The following is a 21,480-nucleotide window of genomic DNA, read 5'->3' on the forward strand; positions in this document are numbered from 1 at the left end:
TGTAATTAAGGTTACAGATCTTCAGATAGGGAGATTATCATGGATTATCCGGGTCGACCTCAGATTTTCAAATGAACCTTTAAACAGAATTATCTCAGGGCTGGAGGTGGAAGAAAGAGAGATATGGTGGAGGGAGACTTCAGAGAGATTCTAAGCATGACAGACTCAACTTGCCATTGTTGGAAGGGGCCACATAGAATGAGAAGGAATTTGGACAGCCAAGAAAGAAACAAGGATCTTGGTCCTACAACCTCAAGAAACTGAATTCCACCAAGCAAATGGAATGAGCCTTGAAGTGGATTCTTCCCCAGAGCCCCCAATAAAGAATAGCCTTGATTTTAGTCTGGCAAAACCTCAAGCTGAAGACTCAGTCAAATCACCTGGGCTTTTGGCCTACAGAAACTATGAGATAATAAGCTTGTGTTGTTTTAAGTCACTAAATTTGTGGTGATTTGTTATAACAAGCATAGAAAACGAATGCAATCTCCAAAAAGCTTTCTTGGATACCCATGGAACAACTCCTAGTCATGATTCCAATGAAAAGGGTGGAGAATAGGGCCAGGCACAGGGGCTCACACCTGCAGTCCCAGCACTTTGGGAGGCCAAGGCAGGTGGATCACTTCAGGACAGGAGTTCAAGACCAGCCTGGCCAATGTGGTGAAACCTCGTCTCTACTACAAATACAAAAAGTAGTTGGGTATGGTGGTGCATGCCTGTTGTCCCAACTACTCGGGAGGCTGAGGCAGCAGAATAGCTTGAGCCCAGGAGGCAGAGGTTGCAGTGAGCCGAGATGGAGTACCACTGCATTCCAGCCTGGAGGACAGAGTGATACTCCATCTCAAAAGAAAAAAAAATGGCAGAGAACACTAGATACTAATTTTACAGTTCTCTAAAATAAATCAGTATAAAGATAGTTAGTAATCATCATCTAAAAATTCTCATTATCTTCATAGTACTTATACCCTAAGTTTTAGAATTTATTCATTGTTTGTCTCCAGGTCCTTGAAAACAAGGGCTTGGACTGTCTGTTCACCTCTGAATTCCCAGTTCTTAATGAAGTGCCTAGTATGCAGTAGGTCTTTGATAATACTTACAGGATGTTGGAGAAACTATTTTTGGCTTTCCTATTGAAGACAGATTCCTCAAATGACATAGTACTATATTTTCAGGAACTTTTTTTTTCATTGACTTATGCCACGGCTTTCTTTTTCATCTACTCATGCCTTGTTTTATGTGTTTGCTTTATTTTTGGTTTGCCCCAACAGAGTAACCATAGGTGAAAGTGCCCTGGGCAAGTCCCAGAACTAGATTTTGCTTGGGTGCCCAGGGGCTATTTTCAAAATAAAGGGAAGAGGAAGAGAAATTTTTCACAAACTGTGGTCATCCTAATATCTGTACTTCTTGCTCTATTACTTCAACTTTGATACTTGTGAATCTTTGAGGTCTCTGCTAAAACTGTTTATTTTGGTGGTGGGGGGGGGTATCTTCTCTCAGCTGTGTTCTGCTTATTATGGCTTAAATTTTTTTCCAAAGCTTTATGCTCTGGTAAATTGATTTGTTGAAGAAAGAGGAATGTTCTTGCTTAAAATAAAATTCAGGAGATTGGAACAAATATTCCTGGCAACATAAAATAGATGTAAAAACCTAATTTGTGTCTCTGATTCCAACAAATTCGGTGTTCATTTGAAAGCACCCTGCAGATGATAACAGCTGGGTCAGCTGCACATGTGAAAGGCATATTGACTTCAATAGGACGTTCGGGGAAAAGCAGCCTTTGTCGGTATCTCAGGTATCCATTCTTATTTCTTGTATTGAGGCAATCAGTAGTTATTCATTTATTTCTTGAGGTAGAAGCATTACAATTCAGTCACTTAGTATTTTATATTAAAAAATAGTAGGAATGCCATTAAAGTGGGAAGAACTCACTCCTTGTCCAGGAGACCTCACAATTTTCAGTGTGTGTGGGGCTGGGGGGTGATGAATGTGAAAACCTTTCTTTAAAATTCCCAGAGAAGGAAATTCCTGAATGCTTCTAGCTAACTAGGGCAACTCACATAAAATAAATTTTAGTACTAGACTAGAAAAGACTCCTCATTCTTTGATCCTATTTAGTAAAAAAATCTAAGTCATGTAAACAAAAAAATCTCCTCTTGATGGTGTTTTGATGATGACCACAGTTCATTAAATGAGAAGACACTGCATACCCAGTCCACTTAGATTTAACTTTTCTGTGGTACGTTTGAGTTTATTTTGCTTACAGTTCAGTGATTAAAGAGGTTATGTAAACCAAGCTGCAGACTCTTGTTAGAAAAGCATGTTTCTATCAAAAATGTTATGTGGGTACTGCCCAATATTCAGATGTTTAAAATAGTTTCTTTTAATTCAAAGATACAGAATTCTCCTGCAACAAAGTAGCTGGTTTATGAAAATTGTACAATTACCCAATGTAGGAGTTTTTCAGCCCCAAATCTTTGAATGTCATAAAAAAAAAATTCTTATACTGGGACATAGCATGTGAATGGGAAGGTCATTTTTTAATAAGTTGGTCTAATTTTTTTTTAATAAATATACCATATGTTAATTAGAAGGAACTTTGGAAATATAGAACTGAACAAATAAGAAAAAAAGCCACCCATAATCTCACTGTACAGAGGTAACTACTGATATTTTATGCACATTTTTCCAGAATTTTATGTATATTCATATGTACATACTTTTAGAAATTTTTTACTCAGTATAATATTGCATCTTCTGCTTTATTAACCTAACAGTATACTTGAAATAATATGCTGTGTCCTAATATATTCCACTAGTCTATAATTTTTTTTTTGAGACAGGGTCTTGCCATGTCACCCAGGCTGAAGTGTGGTGGCAGGCAATTGGCTCACTGCAGCCTCTGCCTCCTTGAGTTCAAGCTATCCTCCCACCTCAGCTTCTCAAGTAGCTGAGATTATAGGGGACTACAGGTGTGCGCCACCATACCTGGCTCATTTTTTTTTCTTTTCTGTAGAGATGGGGTTGACATCCAGGCTAGTCTTGAACTCCTGGACTCAAGGGATCTGCCCACCTCGGCCTCCCAAAGTACTGGGATTACAGGCATGAGCCACTGTGCCCTGCCTACTCGATAGTATTTTTAGTGGCTGCATAGTATATTGTAATAATGATTGATACATATTAAATACTTACTGTGTGCCAGTTACCACTGTCATTTAATCCTCAGGACAATTCTATAGGTCAGGTGATACTATTAACTACATTTTGAAAATAAAGATATTGAGGCACAGAGAGAGAGTCACTTACTCAAATTTATATGACTTGCAAGTGGCAGAGCTGGGATTCAAATCCCAGATTGTCCCTAGATTGTCTGCTTCTAGTATTCTCATTTAACCACTAGGCCAGAAAGTACATTGTGGAATGGTAAACCACTACACAGTAACATATATAACATATCTTCTATTTTGGAACATTCTCGTTACTTGTAGAAATTTTTTCTGTAACTAATAAAGCTATACACACACAAAATATTGTTTTTGCATGTTTCTGATTATTTCCCTAGGTGATATTCATAATATTTCATGTTTATTTCATGAAAAGTTATGATCATTTCTAAGAAATGTGTTTTCTGTCCTGTCATATTTCTGAGAGGGCCATTTTAAATACCTAATTTTAACTTAGCCTTTCCAAAAAATAATTCTGGTGTTTAAAGCTTCAGCTGTAACACTGCATGGGTGGTCAGACCAGGCAAATGAGAAATAAAAATGCATTGTGTCATAATTACTTTTATTTTTGACAGGTTTATTTATAATTTATTTGGTAGATGTGGTTTTGTTTTCTCTGCAGAATCCAAAAATACATGTTATCTAGTAGGTCTACATATATGTATTTGAAACTCTTTCCCGAAGGATAATTCCCCCGACCTTTTTGCCTTTCCTATCCATTGTCTTTAAACAGGCCTGCTTTCTTCCATTTAAAAATGCTGTCATATGATTCTCATACTCCACGGTACAAAAATACTTTTGAACAGGATCTGACAGTCCTGATTCCCCTACCTGAGTTAACTATTTCCTCTTTAACATACTTATAGTACTTTATTTTTAATTCTTTTCAAGTGTGCAGATGCCTATACACGACCGTCATTTTAGGCTTTACCATAGCTATAGACGTGTGTTTTCGGTAGTGGACTGTGAGCTCTTTGAAGGCTGTCTTATTCTTATTGTATCCCCAGAACCAAGCAAAGCACTTCCTGAGATAGGAAATAGTCCATGGTAAATATTTGAGTGAATGAATGAATGAATGAATGAATGAATGAAAAGCAGAGTGCAATACCATGGTGGTTTAGAATTAGATACCTTGGCTGGACACAGCGACTCACACCTGTAATCCCAGCACTTTGGGAGGCCAAGGCAGGTGGATCACAAGGTCAAGAGATCAAAACCATCCTGGCCAACATGGTGAAACTTCGTCTCTACTAAAAAGTTACAAAAATTAGCTGGGCATGGTGGCACGTGCCTGTAGTCCCAGCTACTTGGGAGGACGAGGCAGGAGAATCACTTGAACCCAGGAAGCAGAGGTTGCAGTGAGCCAAGATCATGCCACTGCACTCCAGCCTGGCGACAGAGCAAGACTCCGTCTCAAAAAAAAAAAAAAAAAAAGAAGTCGATACCTTTAAAATCTAGGGTTCCTTAAGGATTCCTAGAGGAGATGACACTTGGTTTTCAATGGGCATAAATATGGAGGAATATCATTCCAGGAAAAAGAGTGATATCTCAGAAGGGCTCAGGTCAAGATCTTCGAGGGAAAGGAGAAAGTAGCCTAGAATCTACATAGGGCAAAGTAGTGTATGACACCACTATTATCAAGGTAGGCTAGGTCACCAGGGGCTTTGAATGTGGAATAGAAGTCTGGACTTCATTTAGCAATAAAAGGAAATAAGATTCTTTTTTTATTTGTGTGTTTGCTTGTTTGTATTTTTTGGTGGTTTTATCTGGGGGAGAGGGTAGATACAGGGGTGGGTAGGATGGAGGAGGTAACAATATCAGAGTTATACTTTATCAAGAATGAGCTGGTAGTGCTTTGTTAGATGAATTATGTATTAAGATAATGCTATCTGTAACAAATCCCCAAACAGAAGTTTATTTCTCCCTTTTTCAGCATTCCAATACGTGTGTTCCTGGTCGGTGGCAAACATTCTTCATGTGGTTATTGTGGGGCCCAAGCTCCTTCCATCACGTGGTTTTGTGATCCCATAAAGCCTCTGTATCTCCTGCTGCCTTCAGGTGATGGTTGGGAAAGAGACTGGGGGTAGCCCCGTCTACTTCTTGGCTGCCTTAGCCCAGAAGTGACACCCTTCACTTTCACTTCCATGCCCTTGTGAGAACTAACATGTGGATCAAAGGGGCTGGAGAACCTAGTCTTTGACTAGGCAGGCACACCCTAGTACAAACTATGGAGGGAGGATTACAAATCTTTGGTAAACAGAGTCATCTTGGTCACAGATTTAAAGGGAGAACACTGGAGTTAAAGACCCCTGGGTAGTCTGTGCTACAAGCTGAGGTGAGCAGAAAGTCAGATCTGAGCCAAGTTAAAGAAAAAAAGGAATGGTCGGGGGGATGGGCAACAAGCTTTGTTCATGGTGCAATTTCTGAAGTACTTACAAATCAAATGTCAATTGAAAAATGGTTTCTTTGTTTTTTTTTTTTTTTTTTTTGAGAGGGAGTCTCGCTCTGTCACTCACGCTGGATCTTGGCTCACTGCAATCTCCTCCAGGGTTCAAGCTATTCTCATGGCTCAGCCTTCCGAGTAGCTGTAATTACAGGCACATGCTACCTTGCCTGGCTAATTTTTGTATTTTTAGTAGAGACAAGGTTTTGCCATGTTGGCCAGGCTGGCCTCAAACTCCTGACCTTGAGTGATCTGCCCACCTTGGCGTCCCAAGGTGGATTACAGGCATGCTGGGATTATGTAATGCTGGGATTACAGGCATGAGCCACCGCACCTGGCCCCCTGAGAAACAGTTTCATAACAACTTGTGTGTGAGTGCTTGTGTTTCTAAACTACTTCAGGTCCTCTCCCAGTTTCTCCCCAGGTATTATTAAGTGTTCCCGGAACAATGAAGCGGTCAGTCCTGGCCCACAGTTTAAGTCAAGGAGCTTGTTAGCTGAGATGCTTCTCAGTGAAGCTACTAGGATAATTCACCTGCATCATCCCAGCCCCAACTTTTTTTCTGAAAGACGGATGATAACAACCATGACCTATATTTTAATCTTGATTTATCAAGAGATGATCTACACCTAACTTTCTTCCCCAGAAGTCTTAAATGTCTGCATGTTTATAAAGTATTAATACATATCACCTTCTTTGATTCTCAAAGATACTGTAGTAGTCATATATACTCATCTTTCTCACTGGTTTGCATGAGGATTAACTATGAAAGAGGATTTCGAAGTGCCTCGCTGAAGAAATGCTTAATTACTTAATGACTTAACGGCTGGGAAGGCCGACTCTCCTATCCTCTTTGCTTTTATTGGAACAAGCTTTGGGCTTTTAATTATCAGGATATTCATTTTAAGAATTAGAGAAGGCGATAGCTCCTTGTTAATTTGACTCTGAGATGGCAAGATACCCCTGGGTACTCAGTTATTAATTTCCTAATTGCTAAACAAACAAACAAACAAACAAACAAAAAAAACCAAATAAAAACAAAGGGCAATCGTTCCTCATTAGCTCAGTCTAAAATTCTCATATCCAGGTAGGAGGTTGAGTAGCCCCCCAATTTTTTTAAAATGTAGATACTTTCTATAGAAAAAAATAGACTTATAACTGAAAGAGACTGATCAAATGAACTAACCATGATTTAACAAGAACCCTGGCAGAAAAGAACAGAAAACTGGCCAGAGAGAAACTTAAAAGTGTTTTCCTGAATGTATAAAAAGTATGTCTTAACAACTACTATTTGACATTGTGAAGAAAGTACTTAGGAGAGAGATCAGTGGTGACTCCAAAGAGGAAAACCAAACCCTCTGACAGTCCGCCAGCCAGGCACTAGCCGGCAGTGTGCCTTCCCCGGCATTGCTGGCTGGGTCCTGAGAGGACACCCTGCCTGAACCCCAGGGACTCAGGCGAAATGGCCTCACTTTGGTTCGAAAACAGCTGTCAGGGCGAGCAAGTCCTTTTTGAATAACATGGTGGTGGTGGGATAGGAAAGCCAACATGAATTTAACACATGGAGTGGGGTCACTTTATCCCTTCTATAGACAGTGCCTCTCCTGTGTTATGTTTTGCATGGGGATTGATGAGTAAAGAAAGGCTTTAATCTTATTGAAGCCTTACTTAGAAGTTGCTCTAATTCCCTTCTGATCTAAGTAACAGTCATTCTACACACTGTTGGACTACAAAGCCCTTTCACAAAAGGTTATTCATTTTATCCTTAAAGCCTGGGGCAGGGCAGGTATTTGTTTTACTGAGGTGGATAATGAGTGAGGGGATCGGGGTAACTAAATAACATCCCAAGAATCATCCAATTTAGGTAATTCATCCTGTCCCATTCTTACCCACATTTTACAAACATAGGAAGCTTACACCTGCTAGAAATGGGGAAATAGACTGGATTTGGATTTGACATTCTTTCCACTGCTTAGGGTGCCAGGGCTAATGAAAAATGATCAGCCAAAAGGCAGGCTGCAGGGGAGGACAGGACGGCAGGGATCCATACCACTGAATAAGAAACCTCTGGCTGCACTGTGCACCATTAGCAGTTCTCAAATAGGAAATTCCCTACCAGTAATTCTCAATTACCAGCACAACTGGAAGAAAGAGGAGAGCACAGGATAGCCAGTAATTCCTGTGTTATTTGGCTCTAGAAATGCAGCCAGGAATATAAATACGGAAAAGAAGCACATGCTTGACACCAAGACTGACTCACTGTGAGGACCACTCTTTCACCAAAAAACAGGGGCAGGCAGGGCTGGGTTCAAATTCTGGCTCCACCATTGATGAGCTCTTGACCAAATGACTTAATCTCTCTGCACAGTGGCTTCCTGATTCATACACTGTGAACAGTTCTGGGGCTTATCTCATTGAGTGGTTGTGTGATGCAAATGACAGAAACACACAGCCCGCTTAACCCAGTCCTGGCTATTACTATCAGCATTGATACTGAATACACCTTTCTCACCCTGTGAGACCCTAACGTTGTCTTCTGCCTTAGTTTCACTCACTGTCTAAGAGATTTATTCAATACCACCTTGTAGTGCTGGCTCTTTTTCTAAATGAATATGACTCATCACCTCAATTCAAGTGTAACCTCGGGGGACTGGAGATTCACTCTCTTGGGCCTTTCTAGAGTATCCAGCACTGCATCATGTACACAGTGGGTGCTTCATAAGACATTTCTGGATTAATACTACCTTGGTATCCAGCTTTGGTCTCTTCTTACTTTGTCCTTGTTCCTGAGAGCCTGAGAACCAGTGGAAATTTTAATGGAAAAAAAGGCCCAGAGGTGAAAAGGAATGGACAGGGCCTACTGGGAAAAGGATGTGCTGGAAAAAGCAGGATCTTATGAATTGAACTGGCCTAGATTAGATCTCTTCTACTCACTAGTTATGTCCTTGGCATAAATGGAGAAAATAACATCTATCTCATAGGGTTCGTATTACGGCAAGTAATATGTATTGGCGCATGGGAGAGGTTTGGCAAATGTTAAGTCCTTTCCTTCCTTCCTCTACGTTGACGACATAAATGAAATTCAAAACATTTACACATTTTCTCTTCCCACACAGCTGTCATTACTAGATTTGAATTATTATTACCAACAGAATTACCTTTGCAATGCCTAAGCCGTGCTCATACATATAAGCCAGATTGAACATGGCTTGTGCGCTGTGGTATTTGTCGGCTGCAATGCTGTAGTGTGTGGCTGCTGTTTGATAGTCTTTCTTAGTCCCATAGCCATAGTAATGGTAATCTCCAATTTTTACTCTAGCAAATGCATTGCCTGATAGAAAAAGAAGAGTCATAACTCAAATGATTCACATATAGTTCTCAGGAATTCAGCCTAATGATCTTATTTCAGTCCTTTAAAACATATATGTATCTGTAATCAAGTATAAAAAAACATTCAGAACCCCAGAATTGAAATTAGATATACATTATGGAATACAAATATAACACTCAGTGCTAACTGTCTTCATGATAGTGTGACATCCATGGTATAGTACAAATGTTCTTAAAAAACGAAAAATTACCAATTTTGCCTTTTAATTTTTTAAAGTAGGTCAACTCTTGGGAAGCTGGACCCCATTCATCCCATTCTCAGACGTCACTCCTGAAGCTTTACTCTCTTGCGTCACCACTGTCTCCCTCTTTCCCAGATCAATCCCATCCACCATTCAAACACGCTCTGGCATCTTCTATGAACAAAAATAAACCCTCTCTTTATCCTGTGGTGTCTCCTTCTTGCTCATGCCCCATTTCTCTGCTCCCCTTCACACTGAATCTTTTCAAAAGTGTGTTCTATACTCACTGTCTCCAAAGCTTCACCTCCCACGGACTCTTCAACCCATTCCAACCCAGTTTCTGCCCTGCTGCCAGTGAAACTGCTGTTTTGAAGGCGGCAGATGACCTCCATGCAGCCAAGTCCATTGCCATATCTCTGTCCTCATCTTACCTGACCTCCGAGCAGCACTGGAGTGATGGGATCCAGCTGCCCAAGCACTGTCCTCTGGGAGCATTGATGGCACTGCCTGCTCTAGATTTCCCTTCTACCTCATGGGGTCTTTATTTCAGACTCTTCCCTGACTCCTCCTCTACCCACTTCCTAAATGTGGAATGTCAAGGGCTTGTTCCTAACTCCTTTTTTTCTCTTTCTTCTTTCCCCTCTTTCTCTTCTCTCACCTCTCCTCCCTGCCTCTCTCTAATGCTCTGCTCCATCTCAACTCTTTCTCTGGGTAACCTCATTTAGTTCCATTGACAGCCTCTATTAACTATTTCTAAATTTATATCTACTATCTCTCTCTCCCTGAGGCCCAGACTCATAATTGCCTTCTTGATGTCTCCATGTGAATTTCAAACTTAAAATGCCCAGTAGAGATTTCCTAGCACCCTACACCTCTTCCTCCAAACAAAATCATCAGTTTCTTCCCAGTACCAGTGCCACCATTGTTCAGGCAATAAGTCTAGGGGAATTATTCCTAGTTCTTTTTCCCTCACCTCCACCAGCCAATTCATCAAGTCCTGTTGGTTCTGCCTACAAAACACAATTAACTCTTGACATCTCCCCCACTACCTATTCAAGCCTACAATACTACAATAGGCTTTGAACTCTTCTTTTATCTTCACATTCCAACCCATTCTCCACACAACAGCCAGGGTGATGTTTTAATTATTTTAAATTTGTTTATTTGAGACAGGGCCTGGTTTTGTCGCATAGGCTGTAGTGCAATGGCGTGATCCCAGTTCACTGCAACCTCAGCCTCCCAAACTCAAGAGATGCTCCTATCCCAGCCTCCAAGTAGCCAGGACTACAGGCATGCACACTGTGCCCGTATTCACCATATTGTTCTGGCTTGTCTCGAACTCCTGGGCTCGAGTGATCCTCCCAAATCAGCCTACCAAAGTGCTGGGATCACAGGTGTGAGTCACTGCGCCCAGGCAGAATTTTATATACATATATATATATATATATATATATATATATATACACACACACACACACACACACATACACACACACACACACACATATATCACTGTATATATATTTTTTATATTACATCTAAAATATGTACATATACACATACATTTTTTATATTACATATATGTATCTGTAATATATATATTATATATGTAATAGTGTTATTGAGATACAATTTGCATACTATACAATTCACCCATTTAAAGGGTACAATGAAATGGTTTTTCATATATTCACAGAGATGTACAAGCATTACCACAATTTTAGAAATTTTAAAGTATTTTAATCATTCTAGAAAGAAACCTCATACTGTTTAGCTAGAAGGTGATCTTTTTAAAATGTAAAATCTAGTTATGTTATTTCCTTGTGTAAAATCCCCCAATGACTTCACTTTGCCTTTGAATAATAGTCAGACTCCTTATGACCTACAAGTCATGTCTCACCTGCCCTCTTCACAAGCTCCCTGCATTCGATTCCTCAAGGCCCTCTGCCTGGCAGGTTTGGAATTCTCTGACTTTTCATGTGGCTGGCTTCTCATCATTCTCAGAAGCTCCAATGCCACTTCTCTTCAAGAGGCCTTCTCTGACTGTCTTATCTAAAGTGCCCCTCAGCCCCAACCCCAGAAGTTATCTACCTCATCTCCATGTTTTTCCTTCAGTACCTAAAGGAATAAATTCCAAAGGATGTTAGGCACTACATCCTTTGGAATTTATTCCTTTAGGTACTGAAGTTCTAATCTTCTAGAATCTTCTATTAAAATGCAGATACATCTAAAAGATGTAATACCATATGCCATCTTTAAGTCTCTCGGAGTACAGCTGACATTATAAATTTTTTATTATTATTTTATTTTTGAGACAGAATCTCACTTTGTTGCCTGGGCTGGAGTGCAGTGATGTGATCACAACTCACTGCAGCCTCAATCTCCCGGGCTCAAGAGATCCTCCTGCCTCAGCCCCTTGAGTAGCTGGAACTATAGGCACACACCATCACACCCAACTCCTTTTATTATTTTTTATTTTTGTAAAGATGAGGTCTCACTATGTTGCCCAGCCTAGTCTTAAACTACTAGCCTCAAGCAGTTCTCCCACCTCGGCCTCTGAAAGTGCTGGGATTACAGGCATGAACCACTGCACCTGGTCTATAAAATTCTTAGCTGGCAAAGACATTAGTTTTCAGGGCTTGCTTTCCAGATGCTTCCAAATGTACAGGTCAGTAACTGGGATCAAGAACTTGTAAGAATGGTGCCCAGAAAAGGGGACTGAGTGGGAACCAGGAGGCTCATGGAGCCCTGAAGAGAAGTCTATTCCATCTCTAATTTTGTCCAAAGCTGCCCTCCTTTGACCCTAAGATTCCTCCTGGGCTATAATCACAAAGAGATAGGATAATTCTGTGCATTTTCAAGTTTTACAAGCAGTAAGCAGGATCCCCGAAGCCTCTAAGAATGGAAGGCAGTGAACAAGCTGGTTCTTGGGAGGGTTCAGCTCCGCCCTAATGAGGAGGCAGATTGACAGTATGTGGTGATCCGGACGGGCTCCTGTGGGGATCAACTGACAGCAGAGGGATTTCCACCTCAATTTCACAGTCACAGGGCAGAGACTGAGTCCTGATGGCTCAGCACCCTCAGCTTCACATGAGTAACTGCTAAAATAAGCGTGGTCAGTGACTAATTGGAAAATTTCATTATTAGATTTCCTAACCCCAAGTGGTCCACTTAGCAGCCATATCTTCAGGAACACTTATGCCTGACCTCTCTTATGACACATGATTATTTTTAGCAGCCTGACTTTTTTATATTGAGGAATTCAGTTTAGTATCAATGTTCCCTTGTTTTCAATGTCCCTTTTCCTTGTTGCAATTTCCACACCATTTCCTGGCTTGGAATAAATCTGTATTTATTGTAATTGAGCTGATTGGCCATGGCTGAGAGATTGCGGGTATTGTTTCCCCACTCTAAATGAGGTCTTCATTGCATTTTATAAAACATAGACTTTTTAAGGGGAATGTCTCACTAAAATTTCACTGATGGCTTGTTGCTGTGCTACCAGCTCAGCTGGATGTGAGAAAGCACCACTATGACTTTTTCCTCTGCTTCATATTAGTGTCAGCTGAGACTCATTTTTTATCCTATTTACTTCCTGTGAAAAGGGATGATTTGGCCTTAGCATAAGACAATTTTAAGAAATCTAATTGGAAGCAAAATTGCTCTCTTATTGCAAGAGAGTTTCTCACATATCCAAATGCCAATGTTGACAGCTTTGCAGCATTTCTCTGCCTTTAATAATATAATTTTAGGGGAAAAATAGTAAGAGACATTGCAATGCAATGTAAATACCACCTGTCAATGCTTTCCTCACCACGGGTATCTTATATTTCTTATCCATGTGATGCCAGCAAGCAAGATATGGAAACTCAAGGAAAAGGGAGAGGATCTTGCTACGTATCTGTCTTGTTTTGTTTTGTTTTTTTCTTACGTACTAATGATTGTAGTAAAGATTTAAAGTTTATGGTAGTCATCAATGTGATATTTTAATAGAGAAATCACATGAGCCTCAGATACATACATAAGTAATTTTGACTCTAAACTCATTGAGACATGGGTCACGTCTCTGATTAGTTCAGTCAAGAATGCAGCAATGAGTGAAGCCAGACCAAGAAAATTGGTTTCTTTCTTCTTCTTCTTCTTTTTTTTTTTTTTGAGACGGAGTTTTGCTCTTGTTACTCAGGCTGGAGTGCAATGGCGCGATCTCGGCTCACCACAACCTCCGCCTCCTGGGTTCAGGCAATTCTCCTGCCTCAGCCTCCTGAGTAGCTGGGATTACAGGCACGCGCCATCGTGCCCAGCTAATTTTTTGTAATTTTTGGTAGAGATGGGGTTTCACCATGTTGACCAGGATGGTCTCGATCTGTTGACTTCGTGATCCACCCGCCTCGGCCTCCCAAAGTGCTGGGATTACAAACGTGAGCCACCGTGCCAGGCGAAAACTGGTTTCTTGAGTAAAATTGTATATTTCAAAGAACTGCTCTGGTGCCATGGAGACAGAGCCATAGAAAAATTCCTATGGTTTGCTGAACCAGGGACCTTGATAATAATGAGGAAAATAAATTCCTGGAAATGATCTCTAACCAAAGACTGATCCCAACATCAGTATAGTTTGAAATGCCACGTACTAGATATTCTGCCCCTTGCTGCCTATGTGCACAAAAACGCAGCTAAAGCAAACCTGATGAGTAACAGAGGACAGGGACTGGGTATGTGCTTATTTTTATCTGGGTTCCATACCTTGAATGGCAGCTCGATTCCATAGGAGAAGTGCCATTGAATACATCTTCTCTTTTTCAAGAATGTTAGCCTTTTCTTAAAAAAAAAAAGAAAGAAAGAAAAAAAAGGAAGCATTCCATTAGGAAGGCTTAAAATGCCTCTGTAGTAAAGCCATATATGCATATGTATGATTGGGGGATTGCAGAGAATTTTAACTTATCTTACTAGATTCCAAAATGAATGCCGAATTGCTTTGAGCTACTTCATATCCCATTTCTGCAAGCAGTGCATACTGAATAAGAGAAGAATCTATATCACCATCCTTATAGGCAAAGTAAGCTGTCAGGAATTTCTCAGCCCAGTGGCCTAGTTCACAGACCCCTTTATAAAGCTGTATATGGGAAGAGAAATCAAGGAGACTAGTTAGCCAGTATACTTCACCTCGGGCAAATGAGAAATGAAATCAGTCTTCAGCTCCTACCAGCTGGCCAGGGAAGGATTTTTGGTCTAAAGCAAGGCTTCTGCAAATTATTTAGGGTAAAGAGTTACTACCTTTCATAGGCACAAAGATCAGAAGTGTTTGGGTTTGTTTGTTTTGTTTTTGTCTCGAGGGAAACTTCCTGAGCCTAAATTAAAATTTGTATAATAAACTTTCCTGACTTGGAGGCTATTTGGAAGAATAAGAATATAGAATGTATCGACGTGTGTGTGTGTGTGTGTGTGTGTGTGTTTTAAAAGGACATTCTGGTCACTGCTGCTCTGTGAGGGCAAGTTATAAGACCACAGGTGAAGTGAAAGGAAGAGAATGAAGGGAAGACAGTGCCGCAGGATATAGGTGACATAAGTGTAAGGGAGGTGTGCAGAGCTCTAGGGGGACAATGTCAACTTAGCTGAATAGTCCTTATGTAACCAAAAGAGGTTAGCCATACATAATTCATTAGGAAGTTGGCAAAGGAGCAAATCTAAAGATAGATCATTAGCTGGCAGCTTTTGAAATGAGCTTCAGAGGGGCCAGATTTCAACATAGAGTATTTATGCTGGTGCAGCAGATGTGTTTAATAAATCAATGAAGGACACTGAGGTCCTAAAAGCATTCTTTTGGAAAGGGCATCCCTGACTCAGGATGAAAGAATCCACTTTCTCAATTGTCCAAATCATCGAAAACCAAAGGATGCTGCTTTCTGGGAAGAGGTGGGCTACATTTTCCAGGCTAAATCTAGCCTTTCATTTCCCAAGTAGCAACTCCCAAGACCACTAGAAGTGCCAAATTGCTCTAGTGATTTGATTTTGTGCTGAAACAGGGCTCCTTAACTGAATGCTGAGGTGAGCTCTGAACTTGATGAAAAGCCAAATGTCAAAGAGAGGAGAGATCTTTTCTCTGTCTGCCTTCCCCAGCCTGAGTTGCGTCACTGCTTTTCTCCTCTGACAAATGTCAGTATTCACATTGTCAACTAGAAGAAAAGAGGTTATATTTATAAAATCAAAGACACCAACAATGTAAGAACAGTATTGCCTCCTCTGTGTCATTTATGACAATAGCGTTTAAAAACAGCCTCGTGTTGTATTTACCTCCGCGGCAGTTCTGCACGATCTTACTACTCCTCTTCCTGTTGCATACATCTCGGCCAGATAATAAATGGCGAGGGGCTGCCCACTTTGAGATGCCAAGTAAAAATATTTGAAAGCAAGCTTATAATCCTTCCATATTCCAGAGCCAGCTGAAAATTAAAATTGTTTTGAGCCACGCTTTATTGACTTTATTTTTACATATAATCTGGATATTATGGTCATAGTGATGCCTGCTATTTAAATACGATGGGAAAAGCCAACCTAAAGTCAAGTTACTCTAAATCAACCATGTGTGAAGGTGGGGGTGAATACTGAGTTTGGTTCTAAGTAAGAATATGGAAATTTATATTCTTGAGCCATTCTGAAAATAAAATACTGGGAAAGAAGGACTACTTTTTTTTTTTCTTCAGACAGAGTCTTGCTCTGTCCCCAGTCTAGAGTGCAGTGGCATGATCTTGGCTCACTGCAACCTCTGCCTCCCAGGTTTAAGAGATTCTCCTGCCTCTACCTCCCGAGTAGCTGGGACTACAGGTGCACGCCACCACGCCCTGCTAATTTTTTGTATTTTAGTAGAGACGGGGTTTCACCATGTTGGGCAGGACGGTGTTGATCTCCTAACCTCGTGATCCACCTGCCTCAGCCTCCCAAAGTGCTGGGATTATAGGCGTGAGCCACTGTGCCCAGCAAGAACTACTCAGTCTTATGAAAATGTCTCCTCACTATGGTATAACTAAAGTTAATGCAAAGGAGACAAAGTGACAGTCTCTGAGGAGCTGAAGCCCCATCATGATCATCTCGTCATCTTTGCCATCCTTTCATACCAGGTCACCCACATAGCTTCTCGCAGCCACAACTATGGAGTATGCAGCAGGTAAATCCCAGCTCCAAGAAAACTCTCACCAAACTCCTGCTTAGGGCAAGAAGAGGCACTTGAAGCTAGAGCAGAGAACCAGCAGACTCCCAGCAGCCAGGATTCTTGTCCTGGCTCCCTCATTAGTTCTTTTGTGAGTTGGGCACATTTAGGCATGTTATTTGCAAAAGTGGGGGCTTTCTTTAGATGGTCTTTAAATCTTCCAGCTCTAACACTGGAGTCTTTAGAAGCAGTGCCATGTAGCGATTAAGAGCAACAGCTCTGGAGGCAAATTGCTCGAGTTTGAATTCTAGCTCCACAACTGTGTGATTCTGGGCAAGATGTCCAACCACAACATTGGCTCAGTTTGCTCATCTATCCACTGTGGGATACCCCGTAGATGTGTTGAGAGGGTCAAATGAGCTAAAACATACAAAGACTTAATATACATCAGCCATGACTATTATTCTTATTCTAGAAACTTGGGAAATCTGGTAGATCCCGAGCCAAGGACTTGGAATGAACTAGAAGAACAAGGGCATCTTAGGCAACGTCAACCACCCAAGATAGTACAAAACAGGTCCTCTTGCTGGGCCACTGTGGAAAATGCCAGTGGCCCCTTGACTGGATGTGACCTCCTTGACTGGATGTGACCTCCTTGATGATGCAGTCTGCTGCTGCCCTGGCTCCACCTATGACATGAAGGACTTGGTGGGGGTATTCAGGTGTGTTCAGATTTCCTGGGATTTGTCTTGGCCACGTCGTCTCTCACTCCACACAGAGATTATTACAAACCTTATGGCTTTCTGAGACCTCCTAGCTAACCACTCTACCTTTGTTCACAGAAGTCAACTTTGTACCTACTAGATCATTGAAGAAGACTTCACATTGTCTTTCCTCACTTGCCTTTCTCCCCATCTCATCCCCTCATACTTAGATCCACACCATCCTTTCCACTTTCCCTCCAGTCTTTGAGGGTGAGCAATCCTGCCTATCAAGGTTAAAAAGGCTTCCACCTATTTGGGCCCAATCAAGTGCTAATACCACCAATGTTTTTCAGAATATCTTCCCATCAATTATAATTATGCTCAGGTCTCTTGCCACCTTAAAAGTAACTCCCTCTGGGTTCTTAGTCCCACTCATGCTGAGTTCCTTCTCACTCCTTCCCTTTAAGCACACGCTGCTTGCAAGAATACTTTTACTTCTCAACTTCCTGATCTTCCGTTCATGCCATTGTCATCCAGGCAGTTCAATAGCCTCGCCCACATTCTCTGTATTGCCAAGTTTTAGAGATGTTTCATTCTTTCTTACTTGTTCTTTTAAACCAGGTTTCTCACTGCATTTCACAGGGGTGCTCATTCACTCTTTCTTGAAAGTTCTACCCTTGGCTCCATGAGTCTCTTTTTTTTTTCCTGTCCCACTGAACATGCTTTTCCATTCTTCTCAGTGATACACTTCCCTGCCTATCCTTTAATACAGCACAGAGGATCACTATTCATCCATCATGGCCCACTGCTCTTTCTCTCACCCTCTCGCTCCTTTCCTTTTGCAACCTCAATTACTCTTTTTTTAAAAAATATATATTTTATTGCATTTTAGGTTTTGGGGTACATGTGAAGAATATGCAAGATTGTTGCATAGGTACATACATGGCAATGTGGTTTGCTGCCTTCCTCCCTATCACCTATATCTGGCATTTCTTCCCATGTTATACCTCCCCAACTCCCCATCCCCTGCTGTCCCTCCCCTAGTTCCCCCCAACAGACCCCAGTGTGTGATGCGTCTCTCAAATCTTCTCTGTAAGTTTGACCTTTCTTGTGAGTTTCATACTTGCTTCTGGGGATGTGCATGGGATATCACTAGCACCTCCAACTTAACTTTGTCAAAGGTGAGCTTCCTGACTCTGTACCTCCTTGTCCCCTCCCTCAACTGGCATCCTTTCCTTTATTCTTTTTCAAATTCGAATTTGTTGCCTAAATGTTCTTTCTAAACCACTCACACCAACCCTTTGATTTTTGTTATAAAAGGGGCAGACTTAATAATGCGTATGTCATTCTAAATAAAGCAGCCAGATTTGTGGCACTTACAGTAGTACATGAAGCCTAACTGGAACTGTGCATTGGGCCACCCTTTCTCTGCAGCTTTCTGAAAGTATTTAAGCGCTTCGGCATAATTCTGCAAGATAATTACACTTTATTACTCAAAGGCACAAGTATAACTCCATGGAAACAATTGCCTTCCACTTTCTAAAAGGAGTATAGACAGTGCCCTATGTGATTTCGGCTAATTAAAATAGTATCAGAAACATTATATATTTTATTTCATTATTATATTAGATTCTATTAGGAAATAATGTCTCATTTTCATCATAATTATGTCTTTTTCTACCTTGACAGTAAGTTTTGTTAGATACCGGGGGAAGGTCACTCAAAAGACTAAGAAGATAAATATCTCCATCGATAAAGTCCTCAGAGGATAGATGATTTCTAAGGTTACTTAGAATCTATGAGTCTAAGATATAATTAGAATTGCTATTCCTGTCACAAGCTTGTTCTTCAGTGTCTCTTTGGCAGAGATTTCACTGGATTATTTTATTCTCTATTATCCAATATAACAGTTTGGCAACCAGATAACAGAGATGAATTCCTTTAAACTAATGAATGACCATGGATTTTACCCTGTAAATTGCTACAAATGAGAAGATAATAAAATAATTTAACTTACCACAGGAACTCCTTTTCCATAAAAGTAAAGAAGACCAAGCCCATGAAGACCAATTGCATTGCCCTAGGAGAGTTTTAAAAAGCCAAGTAAAGTCCCAGAAGAATTCATCATGAGGAAAATTACTGCAAAATTATCCAAAATATTTGACATGCACCAAGTAAGAGATTAATCAAAACAGGCTAACCCGGCAGTTGGCAGGTTATTCTGACACACTCTAGTTTCTCCTTTCATACTTTCATAAACCCTTCTGGCTAGAAAAGGGAAGAGGGAAACAAAAGTCAAATCTTTCCTCCATTCTTGTATTCAACAATTATTTAGGATTTGCTTTGTGTATGATTCTATAGTAGGCACTGGGCAGAGGTATAAGGTAAAAGATGAAGATGAAAAAGATAATCCCTGCCTTGGAGAGTTCACAAGCTAGTAGGCTCTGAACCATCTCAAAGGGGAGGGGCAGGTCAGACCTCTTAGAATCCTGTCAGATGTGGTAAGTCCTAAAGCAGAAATAGATTGAGGCCTGGCGTGGTGGCTCACACCTGTAAACCCAGCACATTGGGAGGCCAAGACAGGTGGATCAAATGAGGTCAGGAGTTTGAGAGCAGCCTGGCCAATATGGCGAAACCCTGTCTCTACTAAAAATGTAAAAATTAGCCAGGCGCGGTGGCACAAGCCTGGAATCCTAGCTACTTGGGAGGCTGAGGCAGGAGAATCACTTGAACCCATGGGGCAGAGATTGCAGTGAGCTTGTGTCACTTCACTCTAGCCTGGGCAAAAGAGCAAAACTCTGTCTAAAAAAAAAAAATAGATTGAGAGTGTCTTGGACACCTAGAAGATGGACACTGTATTGCCTGACTGAGGCGAGAAGCTGAAGGAGATCGTGTTGTCAGGGGTGGTGACATTTGATCGAGGTGTTAAAAGATGTGTAGGAGTTTTCCAGAAGGGAGAAGTCTATCTGGACACTTGCTACCTACCCGGTCTAAAGAGGTTGATGTAAATGACCAAATAACATTTTAGAGCTGTGGCTATCAATCCAGCCACTACAGATAGTCAAGCATCGTTGATATATTTCTTTATTTAAATGTATTGCTTATAACATCCCTGATGTTTCCTTTTCCACTTGGTGCTAATTAATTACCATTTATTTTCTGATTAATATTCTGAATACTCTAAGAAAGTGTTTAGTATATCAATTTTGAATGAAGAGTGAACCTTGAAAGTGCTTCCCAAGAAGAAAACTTCCCTTTCTTTCTATCTCCCATCACCCAGTTCACCCTCTAGTGACTACAGTAAGAAACCATGATTGACCAACTGAATTTCTTTTTTTTTTTCTTCAGACAGAGTATTGCTTTGTGGCCCAGGCTGGAGGTGCAGTGATGAGATCTCAGCTCACTGCAACCTCTGCCTCCCGGGATCAAACTATTCTCCTGCCTCAGCCTCCCAAGTAACTAGGATTACAATTGCACGCAACCATGCCCAGCTAATTTTTTGTATTTTTTTTTTTTTTTTTTGAGACGGAGTTTCGCTCTTGTTACTCAGGCTGGAGTGCAATGGCGCGATCTCGGCTAACGGCAACCTCTGCCTCCTGGGTTCAGGCAATTCTCCTGCCTCAGCCTTCCGAGTAGCTGGGATTACGGGCACGCACCACCATGCCCAGCTAATTTTTTGTATTTTTCGTAGAGATGGGGTTTCACCATGTTAACCAGGATGGTCTCGATCTCTTGACCTCGTGATCCACCCGCCTTGGCCTCCCAAATTTTTTGTATTTTTAGTAGAGATAGGGTTTTATCATGTTGCCCAGGCGGATCTCGAACTCCTAGCCTCAAGTGATTCCCCCCACCTTGGCCTTCCAAAGTCCCGGGATTACAGGCGTGAGCCACCATGCCGTGCCGACCAACTGATTTTCATTCAGCAGATCTGTAGGTGTATTTTACAGGTTTCTAGAATTTCTGCAGGAACTTATGTTCTGATAGAAAGTTCTCCGAATTTCTTACCACTTACACTTGGTTATTGTAGATGCAGCCAGAGTAACCCTCAGTAACACAGGAATAGCACATAAATAAGAAGTTATATTTCAAAAATGGTTTCAAGACTCCAAATTTTGAGCCTATGCATATGAAAGGACCTGCTATTGTAAGAGTTCTTAAGGACAATCCATTTTTACTTAAAACAGGTGGTATAACTGCTCTCTTCTTCCCTCTTCTTTCCCGGCCACGTCTCCTGTGGTTCTGGGAGTCTTGGGTAGCTCCACTCTGGAAGCAGTAAGGCTCAGTGTGATGGATGTGGCAAAGCCTAGTGAGTCTGTCTTCTAACCAACTTCATTTAGATGTCATCTTGAATTGTGGTTTCTGTAATCCCCATGCATCATGGGAGGCACCTGGTGGAAGGTAA

The 21,480-nt window shown here is 41.1% G+C and overlaps 1 protein-coding gene across 26 annotated transcripts in view; it reads right to left on the reverse strand.

Moving 5' to 3' along the window:
- Window positions 1-21,480, reverse strand: part of SEL1L2 (SEL1L2 adaptor subunit of SYVN1 ubiquitin ligase) — a 149,088-nt gene that overhangs the window by 2,781 nt on the left and 124,827 nt on the right. For 20 of the 26 annotated variants that reach the window (XM_035302847.3, XM_035302853.3, XM_035302850.3 and 17 more), the window contains 6 exons: window positions 19,096-19,158; window positions 18,459-18,546; window positions 15,522-15,670; window positions 14,178-14,343; window positions 13,974-14,048; window positions 8,820-8,992 (listed from right to left, as the gene is read on the reverse strand). In XM_035302847.3, coding sequence (XP_035158738.1) covers window positions 8,820-8,992; window positions 13,974-14,048; window positions 14,178-14,343; window positions 15,522-15,670; window positions 18,459-18,546; window positions 19,096-19,158 — 714 coding nt within the window. The remainder of the gene's footprint in view (window positions 1-8,819; window positions 8,993-13,973; window positions 14,049-14,177; window positions 14,344-15,521; window positions 15,671-18,458; window positions 18,547-19,095; window positions 19,159-21,480) is intronic. The other 6 variants (XM_035302856.3, XM_035302852.3, XM_035302851.3 and 3 more) reach the window with 2 other exon arrangements.

Source organism: Callithrix jacchus, chromosome 5 (genome assembly GCF_049354715.1).
Source record: "Callithrix jacchus isolate 240 chromosome 5, calJac240_pri, whole genome shotgun sequence".
Classification (NCBI taxonomy): Eukaryota; Metazoa; Chordata; class Mammalia; order Primates; family Cebidae; genus Callithrix; species Callithrix jacchus.